Below are 12,318 nucleotides of genomic sequence, written 5' to 3'. Positions count from 1 at the left end.
GTGATAAAGGCTAGGTCAATTAGCATTGCTTTTATAAATATGCGTTATGCTTTTTGAATGCCCAGGATTGTTTTTCAGATAAACATCTATTGGATTCATGTTAGATTTGTTTTGTTTGTTTCTATTATCTTTATCGTCTTTGCTCTGCAGCCGCGATAGCAGATTAGCAGATAGCAGTCTTTTATTCAGTAATCTACAGTATATATGGAGTTTATGCTTCTAAATAGACCCTATAAAATAAATATTAAATTATATTATATTAATTACATCAAAGGCTAAATCATATTAAAAATCCAGTGTTGCTTGCACAGAGCTACACAGTACTGTCAGATGGAAACACAAGTGGCACATTCAGCTTCCCCTTTGCCCTTTGTGGCTGTGGTGGTCAGCTAGTGCTGATCTGATTAGTTAATCAGAGTGACAGCTCTGTGGCCCCTGGATACCTCCCTTCGTCCTCACTGCTGCCACCAGGCAAGAGAGAATGACCCCGTCCAAACCTTACACAACTGCCTACTGTGGTGGATTGCCTGTCAGATGTGATGACTCGTGGATTCTTTAGATGTAAATAAAAAGGAAATGGGGCGACGTCATAGTGCAGTGTGTAGCACGTTCGCCTCACTGCAAGAGGGTGGCTGGTTCGAGCTTCGGCTGGGTCAGTTGGCATTTCTGTGTGGAGGTTGCATGTTCTCCTCGTGTTGGCGTGGGTTTCTTCCGGGTGTATGCTAAAATTTAACTTAGTGTACTGTATGAGTGTGTGAGGACACTTAACATGTGGGATGCACGTATGCAAATTGTGTTTGTGTATAGAGCCAAAAATGTTAGAATTGTGTGGATGTCTAAGTATATAATTATGGACCTAACTGTATATATAAATAATATATTCCTGAAAAAAAATATACACACATAAATACATTTATTTATTTATATATATATATATATATATATATATATATATATATATATATATATATATATATATATATATATATATATATATACACACAACAGTTCTGTCTGGTTCTCAAATCTGGTTGATAGCCATGAGATATTCTGCAATATCAGAACTCCTACAGCCTCTTTACCCTTTGTGTATTACTCCGCCCACATACAGCCAGCAAAAAGCAGACATTTCAGATCTAAAGTTTAAAAGATGCACGCTCAACTGTTTAACTGTCAGCTCATGATTTGAATCTGGAAGAAAGTAGTTCCTCATACAAAAGGGTTTCTGAGACTTGTCAAACTGTTGTATAAACGCAATATCACACTCGTAGCAGTGCGATATGGCTGTATATCGGCACTGGTGGGGGCACAACGCATGCCTCCCACCAGTACAGCCATATCGCACTGCTACGAGTGTGATATTGCTCATATATATATATATATATATATATATATATATATATATATATATATATATATATATATATATATATATACCTAAAAACTTGGATAATTCATCAGCATGAATTAGGATTAGGATACAAAAAGCTATTACAAAGGTTTTTAAGTCTGTATAGAAAATATAGTAAGAAAATGGAAGGCCACAGGAACAGTTCTTGTGAAGGAAAGATGTGGTAGACCAAAAAAAATATCTGAAAAGCAAAGACGAAGAATGGTTAGAATTGTCACAGACAGACCACATACCACCTCCAAAGAGCTCCAGGAACATCTTGCTGCTGATAATGTCATAAAATTAAAAACTTAAAGTAGTTTGGAACAAGCCAAGGATGAGTAAATGATGGCAGATTTTTCCTTTTTGGTTGAAGTATCCCTTTAAAGTCCCTAAGAATTGTAAGTTGTGATCATTATTTTTTTTTCCGTATCGTGACGCAGTTCCTAGAGAAACGAAATTTTAAATGAGCAAAAAGTGGGTGTGGCTTGTTTTTGTACTACGAGCTGATTGGATGTAGTAAAATAGGTATTTCATTCAAAAATATTGAGAAAAAAACATTGTAGAAGAGCTATTACAATCTAACAGACACCTCCTGCCTTTCTGTCTGTTGTCAAAACTGACAGTTGCTGCAGCGTGGTTAAGTATTTTAAGCCATTACCTTAAAATCATAATATGATAATATAACTAAAAACAAACAGGAAATGCGTTTTCAGATTTCAATGAAAGATTAGAAGGGCAAACAAATTTGTTTTCTTAATGACATGCACAGGTGAATCGTTCACCACCATACTAGCAACGTGAGCTTACAAAAGCATATGCTTAGTTTTGATTCTGCCTCTTTGCTTTTTTCAGTGATGGCTTAACTCAAGTCAGAGAGCATAGAGAAAGAGTCATTCAGAGCACTGCACCATTTAGTATACTTGTTTTGTTTTATCAGACTGGTGCCACTTCTGGAAGGTTCATGTATGTAACCCAGTTCTCTGAGTAGAAAATGAAATGCTTTGTCACGTTGCACCCTGTTATGGCCTTTCAGTGACACCCCTGTTCAGCATGTCTGAACTCAACTGAACGTGATCAGTTCTCCCAGCACACACCAGATAATCTTCACGTTATTCCTATTTTAGATCAGGTTTAAAAGGCATATCCAATTATTTCAGGCTCAGCTTGTGCCTTCTAATTATGGAGGAGTTGCGGGACGCTGTATCTGTGTAAGCTGCATGACTTGTTAAAGCAGAAGAATGCCATTCTCTTTGGAGCCCCTTTGGTGCAAGGTTTAGGGCTGTTGTTTCAGCTCAGCTGTGTCACTTTTTCAAGGACACTGAAACACAAATGTCAGGGTGAACATGTCTTACGGACAGCCCACTATTAGTCCGACGATTAGTTGGTTGTGTGTCATGTAAAGAGATTTGAATGCTTTGAAAAATATGTAATGAATGTCTATGAACAGACTGCTGATGTTAGTGATATTTATTGATTATATTTGATATTATTTTCACCAAAACTAAAGGAAGTCTGTCAGCATTGCTTAACTGTGAACTGGTATTTGCGTTTTAAATGGCTGGGGTCAGGGTGGCAGATGACTCATATTGTCTATTTAGGGATGCTTCTGCGTGTCTTGCCACACATTGAGAGAACTCTGTTTATATGTAGAACAGTGACTAACATCTCTGTTTCAGATTAAAGGTCAGTGCTCTTGTCAAGGCAATGTTACTTCTACATGTTGCTGTCAAACTTACACTTGTTTTACCCGTTTAGAATTTTGGTAAAAATTTATATAATTGTTAAATATTCTATTGACTACCAGCCTAGGCTGGTTTAAGCTGGTCGACCAGGCTGGTTTTAGAGGGGTTTTGGCCATTTCCAGGTTGGTTTCCACCCATTTCCAGCCTGGTCTTAGCCGGTCAGGCTGGAAGATGACCAGCTTAAATCAGCTTGACCAGCCCAGCCAAAACCAGCTATGTCCAGCTTAAACCAGGCTGGTTAAGCTGGTTTTGGCTGGATTTAGCTGGTCATTTTTAAGCCTGACCAGGTAAGATCAGGCTGAAAATGGCTGGAAACCAGCTGAGAAATGGCCAAAACCCCTCTAAAATTAGGCTAGTCAACCAGCTAAAACCAGCTGACCAGCCTAGGCTGGTTTAAGCTGGATTTTTCAGTAGGGACAATACCATTTGTTAAAGGGGTGGTCCACTACGATATCACATTTTAAACTTTAGTTGATGTGTAATGTAGCTATATGAACATAAACAGCATCTCTGAATGTAATATGCTCAATACAAAGGGAGACATTGGCTTTTACAAAGTTAGCTTAGCAAAGTCTTTAGCGAACAAAGTTTGGGGACTACAAGAAAATACATCCAGGTTAGAGGGATCACAAGGGCTTCAGGTTACACGCATTCACCAGGCGCTCTCAAGGCTCCTACACACCGGGACGCTTTTTGTTTGCGTTTATCGTCAGCTTTTTACGAGACGTTATTCCGCATTCAAACCCAATTGATTTTCACTGCCGTCAAGCAGAAGAGTATGCAAAATCACTCTTTGAGGTAGATGGCGCTACACAACTTTAAGCTTCCGACACCCGCTTGTAACACAGAAGAAGAGGAAGAGAGGAAATTCACACCCTTGTTAAAGTTACTGGTTACTCGAACAAGCATAGATTATTCAAGTAGCAGCTCCAGCTCTTGTGATGAAGAAATGATTATTGTTCACCAGTGCAATAAGCAGCTAAGCGTTTATATCGCCTCTGTGCATCTTCTTCAGTGTGCGCTTTTATTGACAGTTTTGCACTTGAGCGCCTCTAAGTGCTGTTTACTGTAACTTCAGCCGCTCCGTGCACGTGAGCAAAAGTGCTTATCTGATTGGTGGAGAAGGTTTTAACGCGGCACGTCAAATAAAAAAGAACAAGCATGAGGCGTTTTTTATTTAATGATGCTTTTGGGCCTGGCGTTTTGCGCGTTAGTGTGCACGATCACATTGACAGCCTTTATTTTGTCTGGAGGCGTTAAACAAGGACGGAAAACGTGAGCAAAAAACGTCTGGGTGTGCACGGGCCTTCACCCTGCGCAGTGAAGGGGCGAGGCCAGAGGCGATAAAATGTTATAGCAGAGAAAGCTAAAATACCGTCCAAACGCTGCTATTTCCACAGAGCTTGTTTTGTTTCTGTATTTGGGCTTTCAAAGGACACAAAGTGAGAAGTGCTTACAGTTTAATTTTAGTTATGTTCCAGAGAATTATAAAAATATATAGCTAGCATTTGACAAAGGACAGCTTCCGGAATCTCTCCCAGTTCAGAGCTGGATTCGGCTTAAACTCCTCCAACCAACATTTCTGTTGCGATGACAACAAACCCTTTAAATTCAAAAACTAATCCTAATGAGTACTAAATTTGAGTAAATGAAGCAATTTAAGCACAGTAAAACCCAATAAATGAAGAGAACTCAAACCAACTGCAAAACCCAATATGTTAAGGCAACTCAAATCATTTGAGGAAACCGATTGCTAGAAACCCTTTAGTTAAAGAACTAATCTATATGAGTACTGTGAACTTACTCCATTTAAGGTAAAGTAATGAGGTATTTAATGAACTCATTACCTTCAACACAAAACTCTTTTCAAATGAGTAGAATTAACTTTTAGTAAATTGAGTTAACTACAATCAATTTATTTAATAAAGTTAACTGTTGGATTTTACAGTGTAGTGAGGACATAAGCAAGCATGTAAACAAGAGGAAATGCTGTTTGGCGCCGCTAATAATTTAGCTAGAAAATTCATATCTATTAGTCAAACCGCTATAACCGCACAGTCTTCAGCAGCGCTGCAGTGTCTGTCTATGGAGCAGCTTTCCCTGCGTTGAACATCTCAAATAACAAACTCGCAAAAGATATGAAAACGTTTCATACAACTTACACATGTTTATAATCAAAACATATATGAAAGACATGTGTCAGATTTTATTTAAGAGAGCAGGCATGACGTTCAGCTGTGTGTTTTTTTTCTGTCTGATTCAAGCAGCTAATGCTGCTAACAGCTGCTCTGATGGACAGTATTTACACAGCGCAAAAGGGGTGTGACCTGTTGATGTGTAGCCAATCCGCGAATCACAGCACATTAAGTTACTGTAGCTGATTAATTACACTCTTGAGGGCGGGCCTTTCAGAGGAACCAGGAAATATGACAGATGTTTTCATGTTAGCTGATTAGCAGTATATAATCACAGGATATATGATGTGATTTTCTACAAATGAAGCATGAGCACACATTAATTTGCATCTAATAAACACAACCAAGCCTTAAAAATACATTCTAGACCACCCCTTTAAATGTTTTAGTATATTGATTTAGTTGTTGTTGAGTATTTAGATGGCAATATTTATTACAATATAATTATTAAAAAAACAACACGATTTTATCAGCAATTTTAAAAAGTGTTTTATTTATATTATGATCATACAAAAAAGAGGTCATATATATATTTTTAAATAATATTTAAAAAAATATTTTAATTAAATAATAATAATAAAAAATTAGAGTTTAAAAAACCAAAAAACCTAGATTTTAAAAACTTAAAATCTAGGTAAAAAGGGTGTAATTTTTTGCTGCTGGCAGTTCCTGATGCTGATTGGCATCTCATTTGTCTAAAGAAGTTTTTGAATTTTGCCGGCATCGCTCATTATCTTTTGGAATGCGGCCTCGCTGTTTCTTAGTCATTTAACTTTTGCACTGTACTTGACTGGTAAACAGACCCACATTTATTTCCAGCTTTTAAAAAGAGGCTTAAATAAAGAATGTTTGTCATCCTCCTTACTCATCAAATATACTAACAGACACAATGTAATAATTATTATATATTGATAATTCATTTATGATTCATATACATTTTGCAAATGTTTATTTTTGCTAGCACGTTGTTTTCTTTAAGTCCTTTTTTCATCCACACGCATAGTAGGGATATTTTCATTCTTATTGATTATTAACAGACAGGGAGCGCCCCCTACTGTTTGTAGAGTTTAGCACTTGACCAATCTGTTGTATAAAAGAGTACAGATATAATTTGAGTAAATATTATTCACTACTCATTTTGGTGTTTATATCAATTGTGCCTGAACTGACTGTTCTTGTTGTCGTTGGTAGCGGAGTCGGAACATGCACAGAGAGTCCCGGACACAGAACCAAGCCAACAAATGAGGCTGAGAGAGAGACAACGATTCTTCGAGGAAGTGTTTCAACATGATGTAGATGTCTACCTTTCCTCTGCACACCTGCAGATAGATTATAAAAGACGTGAGTTTGATTTTTATTATTATATTTTGTTATCTCTATTATAAATTTTATCATCTTATTTCTTATCTTTTATTATTCATCTACTTTTATGTGTATAATGAAACTACTGTAAAATATTGAGGATTAATTATCAAATGTTTATGGAAATCAATTTAGTTATGGAAAAAAGAATATTTATTAGGTACACCTGTCTATCTGCTTGTTAACCCAAATTTCTAATCAGCCAGTCACATGTCAGCAACTCAATGCATTTAGGCATGTAGACATGTTCAAGAGGATCTGCTGCAGCTCACACTGCAAAAAATGCTTTTCTTACTTAGATTTTTTGTCTTGTTTCTAGTCCAAATATCTAAAAGTTCTTAAATCAAGAAGCATTTTCTAGACAAGCAAAACATATCGTCTTGTTTTGAGAAATAATCTGCCATTATTAAGCGAGTTTTTCCTTAAAACAAGCAAAATAATCTGCCAATGGGGTCAGCAAATTAATCTTGTTTTTTTCTTTTGACGTAAGATTATTTTGCTTTCCCCATTGGCAGATTATTGTGCTTGTTTTAAGGAAAAACTCACTTAATATTGACATATTATTTCTCAAAACAAGACAAGATGTTTTGCCTGTCTAGAAAATGCTTCTTGATTTAAGAATTTGTAGATATTTGGACTAAAAACGAGATAAAAAATCTAAGTAAGAAAAGCATTTTTTTGCAGTGCAAACCGAGCATCAGAATGATGAAAAAAGGGGATTTAAGAGACTTTGAATGTAGCATAGTTGTTGGTGCCAGACGGGCTGGTCGGAGTATTTCAGAAACTGCTGATCTACTTTAATTTTCACGCAAAACCATCTCTAGGGTTTACAGAGAATGGTCTGAAAAAAAGAAAATATCCAGTGAGTGGCAGTTCTGTGGGCGCAAATGCCTTGTTGATGCCAGAGGTCAGAGGAGAATGGCCAGAATGGTTCGAGCTGATAGAAAGGCAACAGTAACTCAAATAAGCACTCGTTACAACCGAGGTCTGCAGAAGAGCATCTCTGAACACACAACACGTTCAACTTTGAGGCAGATGAGCTACAGCAGCAGAAGACCACACCGGGTGCCACTCCTGTAAGCCAAGAACAGAAAACTGAGGCATCCATCCTGCCTTGTATCAACGGTTCAGGCTGCTGGTGGTGGTGTAATGGTGTGGGGGATATTTTCTTGGCACACTTTAGTACCAATTGAGCATTGTGTTAAGTCCACAGCCTACCTGAGTATTGTTGCTGACCATGTCCATCCGTTTATGACCACAGTGTACCCATCTTCTGATGGCTACTTCCAGCAGGATAATGTGCCATGCCACAAATAATCTCAGACTGGTTTCTTGAACATGACAATGAGTTCACTGCACTCAAATGGCTTCTACAGTCACCAGATATCAATCCAATAGAGCACCTTAGGGATGTGGTGGAACGGGAGATTCACATAATGGATGTGCAAATCTGCAGCAACTGCGTGATGCTATCATGTCAATATGGACAATCTTTTAGGAATATTTCCAGTACCTTGTTGAATCTACGCCACAAAGGATTAAGGCAGTTCTGAAGGCAAACCCCGAACCAGTAAGGTGTACCTAATAAAGTGGCCGGTGAATGTATTTTAGAGAGAGGAAGAAAAAACATTTAAAGAGGTGAATATACTGCATGTCTGCTATATAGCTAGTGTATTAGATTGAAGGTCAGAAATGTATTTAATTTAAACAGTTTAATATAAATTTGAGTTCAGTTTTTGTGTTGGCTTCAAAAAGTAATGCAATCAACATCTCAAGCTAAATTCAGTTTGAATCCAACTTTGAAATATACCATGAAATTTGGTCAGCTTCAGACATGGGAATACTTTATTTTGATGGTTTGTATTGCATATTTTGTTGACTAAAAGTTGCTTTATAACTGCATGCCAGTTACTTCTTATTTAAGTATTAGTATTTAAGTATTAGTATTTAAGTATTAGTATTTAAGTATTAGTCTGCTTAACATCTGCTGATATTAATACAGACATTTAACTGACTATAAGAAACTTGTCAACTCAACCCAAACCCTAAGCTAAAAGTCTACTTGTAATCTAATGAGAATTAGTTGGCATGTAGATGCAATGTAACTTAAATTCAACACAATGCTTTAAAGGGACCATCAAAATAAAGTGATACCATGAACTATTGTCACCAATATATAGGGTACCCTTTCAAAAAATACACTTTTGTACTTTGAATGTACATGTTAGTACCTAAAAGGTACATAAAGTTCTTCAGGTGAAGGTTACCACCTCAGTGATAGCATTTGTACTTTATTTCTGAGAGTGTATATTTCAGAAGTTTACCTTTTGTCGATTATATGTAGCCAAAAATGCCATATTCTCCTGGAGTTGCTTTCTTTTTATCTCAAAAGCTGTGTGTTGTTGCAGCGCCCTTAGGAAGCATCTCATCAATGGAGGTGAACGTTGATATGCTGGAACAGATGGACCTGATGGACATATCTGATCAGGAGGCCTTGGACGTCTTCTTCGCTGCCAGTGGAGAAGAAGGATCACTGACATCCCCTCTACCAGGTGAACATTTCACATCTGCCTAACAGTTTCCATTGCAAGTAAGCTCTTTTGTGATGTACTTTAACACTTCAGATTCATTTGTATGTTGTTACAAACTGTCTGGCTGTAGACAGCCTGCAACATGAACAAGAGCCCACAGCCACACACAAGAGTTCTTAGTGAGGTAATATGTGGTGATTATCAGCTTTATCAGGTGTCACTGAAAAATCCACAAGAGGGCGCTGTCTACAATTTTTTTACAACGATTTTAAGATGGGATAGTTTTTTTTTAACTCAGTGCCACAAGAACAAGAGGTATTATATTTCACATAGTTTCTGAAAGAGAAAAAAACTAATATTTATATAAAAAAAATGTAATAAAATTACATTTACATGAAATTAAATGTTTTCAGAGCATTACATGTTTTTAGTGGATGGGTTAGTAGTTCATTCATCCATTTTACTTTGGCTTAGTCGCTGGTTTGAGTCACAGCTGGGTCAGTTGCCATTTCTGTGTGGAGTTTGCATGTTTCCCCGTATTTGTGTCGGTTTCCTCCGGGTGCTCCGGTTTCCCCTTCAGTCCAAAGGCGTGAGCTATAGGTGAACTAAATCAATAAAGTGTTAATGAGTGTGTATAGGTATTTTCCAGGACTGGGTTGCGGCTGTAAGGACATCCACACCGTAAAACACATTCTGGAACAGTTGGCGGTTCATTCCCCTGTGAGGGCCTTATAAAATAGTGACTAAGCAGTAGGAAAAATGAATGAATGTCAAAACTATTAGTGCAGTGGTTCTCAAAGTGGGGGTCGGGACCCCCTAGGGGGTCGCGGGACAATGACAAGGGGTCGCTTGGTGATATCCAAAACTCAAATAAATTTTATTAAACTATTAGAATTACCCTATTTTATTCATAATCGACAGAATATAGTTAATAGTTGCATTAAAGAAACAACAACATAAAAATAACAATCAGTCATCAGCCTTTAATTTTAAAAGCAAAATGTAATTAAATCCATAAATGACTTTAAAAAACATTATATGGCTAATAGACTTGCATTTTTGTGTTGTCAATAAGCTCATGTTTATATTTGCCTATAGTTGTGTCTGCAACATTTACATATTTACAGTACAACCACCTTGAAAAATGGGGGTCGCGAGCCACGGATATGATTATTTTTGGGGTCGCGGGCTGAAATGTTTGGGAACCCCTGTATTAGTGTGATAGGAAAGTAAAGTTGTTGACATCATAGTGTCATTCTATCTAGAAACTGCAGTCAAACCTGTGTTGAAGTTCATTTTGCTAAAGCACATATTTTCTATGGGCCTGCGTGGCAACTGGCAGGACTGTCTGCATTCCCATAAGGTATTTACGTAAAGCAGAACTCTATTGAACTTAATTGCACCTCCCACAGTTCATGTTGCTCATACCTGAAACTGACAACTACTTCTCACTTTATTGCTGGTGTAAAGGTGGTCACTGAGATCAGGTAATCAGTCATTAATGACTGTTCCAATGTCCAAAAAAAAATTGAAAGGCGAAATTTGCTGTGGTGTAGGGCCAGAATTGTGGAATGGTCTTTTCCTGTACATTCGAGAGTCTTTAGAGGATTTTAGGTCACAGTTAAAGACACATTCGTCCAGTTTAGCATTTGAAGTACTGTTAAGAAATGCTTGTTGTGGAATTTTTTAATTTAATGTTTGTATTTTGTTGTCCATGTCATTGGTAGATTCTACATTTCTACAGCATATACTATACTTACATATTTACTTTACATAGACTTGTGTATTACTTTGGGCAATTCAACTTGCAGTTAAATGTGCTATATAAATATAGAGGGTGAAGTTTGTTTTGAATAGTTGAATTGCTAATTGGTAACTTGAGCATTTAGAAGACAGTTTGATTGGTGAAGAAAAAAAGCTTAAAGGCACCTCGCAGTACTTTGAAATTTGTATTTTTTATTTTAATGTTTGAAGTAATCTCAGCTGAAACCTAAAGACAGGACGGGACATAATAATAATTATTCCTTACATTTATATAGCGCTTTTCTAGACACTCAAAGCGCTTTACACATTGGAGGGAATCTCCTTATCCACCACCAATGTGTAGCATCCACCTGGATGATGCGACAGCAGCCATTTTGCACCAGACCGCGCATCAGCTAATTGGTGAAGAGGAGACAGAATGATGAAGCCAATTATGATATAGGGATGGTTAGGAGGCCATGATGGACAGAGGCCAGTGGGCAAATTTGGCCAGGATGCCGGAGTTAAACCCCTACTCTTTTTCGAAGGACAAACTCAAATTTTTTTGCAACCACAGAGAGTCAGGACCTCAGTTTAACGTTTCATCCAAAAGACGACACTCACTGAGCAGTATAGAGTCCCCTTCACTATACTGGGGTGTTAGGACCCACACAGGCCGCAGGTTGAGCGCCCCCTGCTGGCCTCATTAATACCACTTCCGGTAGCAACCCAGCTTTCCCATGTGGTCTCTCATCCAGGTACTAACCAGGTGCAGCCATGCTTAGCTTCAGTGTGCGACCATGTGATAGTTGCAGAGAGCTTTCTGTCGGCTAACATATAGAAGCTCCACCACTTAACAAAAAAACCAGCAACTCTAAGTTTGCCCAGCAAGAGTTTTTTTGTGTTTCAAAGACACCTAATAAACATCTAAAGATAGATGTCTTGGCTAAAACAAGGCTAAAATTGCCCAGCAATCTTTTGTATGTATTGAATAGACGCCTATTAGACATCTAAACATGGATATCTTGACTAAAACGAGGCTAAATTTGCCCAACAAGCATTTTTTATGTTAAAAAGACACCTTCCTGACTAAAACAAGGCTACATTTGCCCAACAAGCATTTTTTTGTGTTAAAAAGACGCCTAATAGACATCTAAATATAGATGTCTTGGCTAAAGAAAGGCTGAATTTGCCCAGCAAAGATTTTTTGGTGCTTCAAAAGGCATCTAATAGACATCTAAACATGGATGTCTTGACTATAACAAGGCATTGATTTAGCAAGGTCATGTTTAGATGTCTATTAGGCCTCTTTTTTTAAACACAAAAAGGATAGCTGGGTAACTTCTACTGTA

General features: G+C 37.5%; 1 protein-coding gene across 4 annotated transcripts in view; it reads left to right on the top strand.

The window, feature by feature from the left end:
* Positions 1 to 12,318, top strand: part of si:ch211-253b8.5 — a 43,854-nt gene that overhangs the window by 22,029 nt on the left and 9,507 nt on the right. For 3 of the 4 annotated variants that reach the window (XM_001336012.8, XM_073916291.1, XM_068224270.2), the window contains 2 exons: positions 6,522 to 6,671; positions 9,101 to 9,244. In XM_001336012.8, the coding sequence (XP_001336048.1) occupies positions 6,522 to 6,671; positions 9,101 to 9,244 (294 nt within the window). The remainder of the gene's footprint in view (positions 1 to 6,521; positions 6,672 to 9,100; positions 9,245 to 12,318) is intronic. The other variant, XM_073916292.1, reaches the window with a different exon arrangement.

The sequence above is a fragment of the Danio rerio genome, chromosome 11 (assembly GCF_049306965.1).
Source record: "Danio rerio strain Tuebingen ecotype United States chromosome 11, GRCz12tu, whole genome shotgun sequence".
In the NCBI taxonomy this organism is placed as follows: Eukaryota; Metazoa; Chordata; class Actinopteri; order Cypriniformes; family Danionidae; genus Danio; species Danio rerio.
This window is presented reverse-complemented; position numbering and strand designations above follow the sequence as displayed.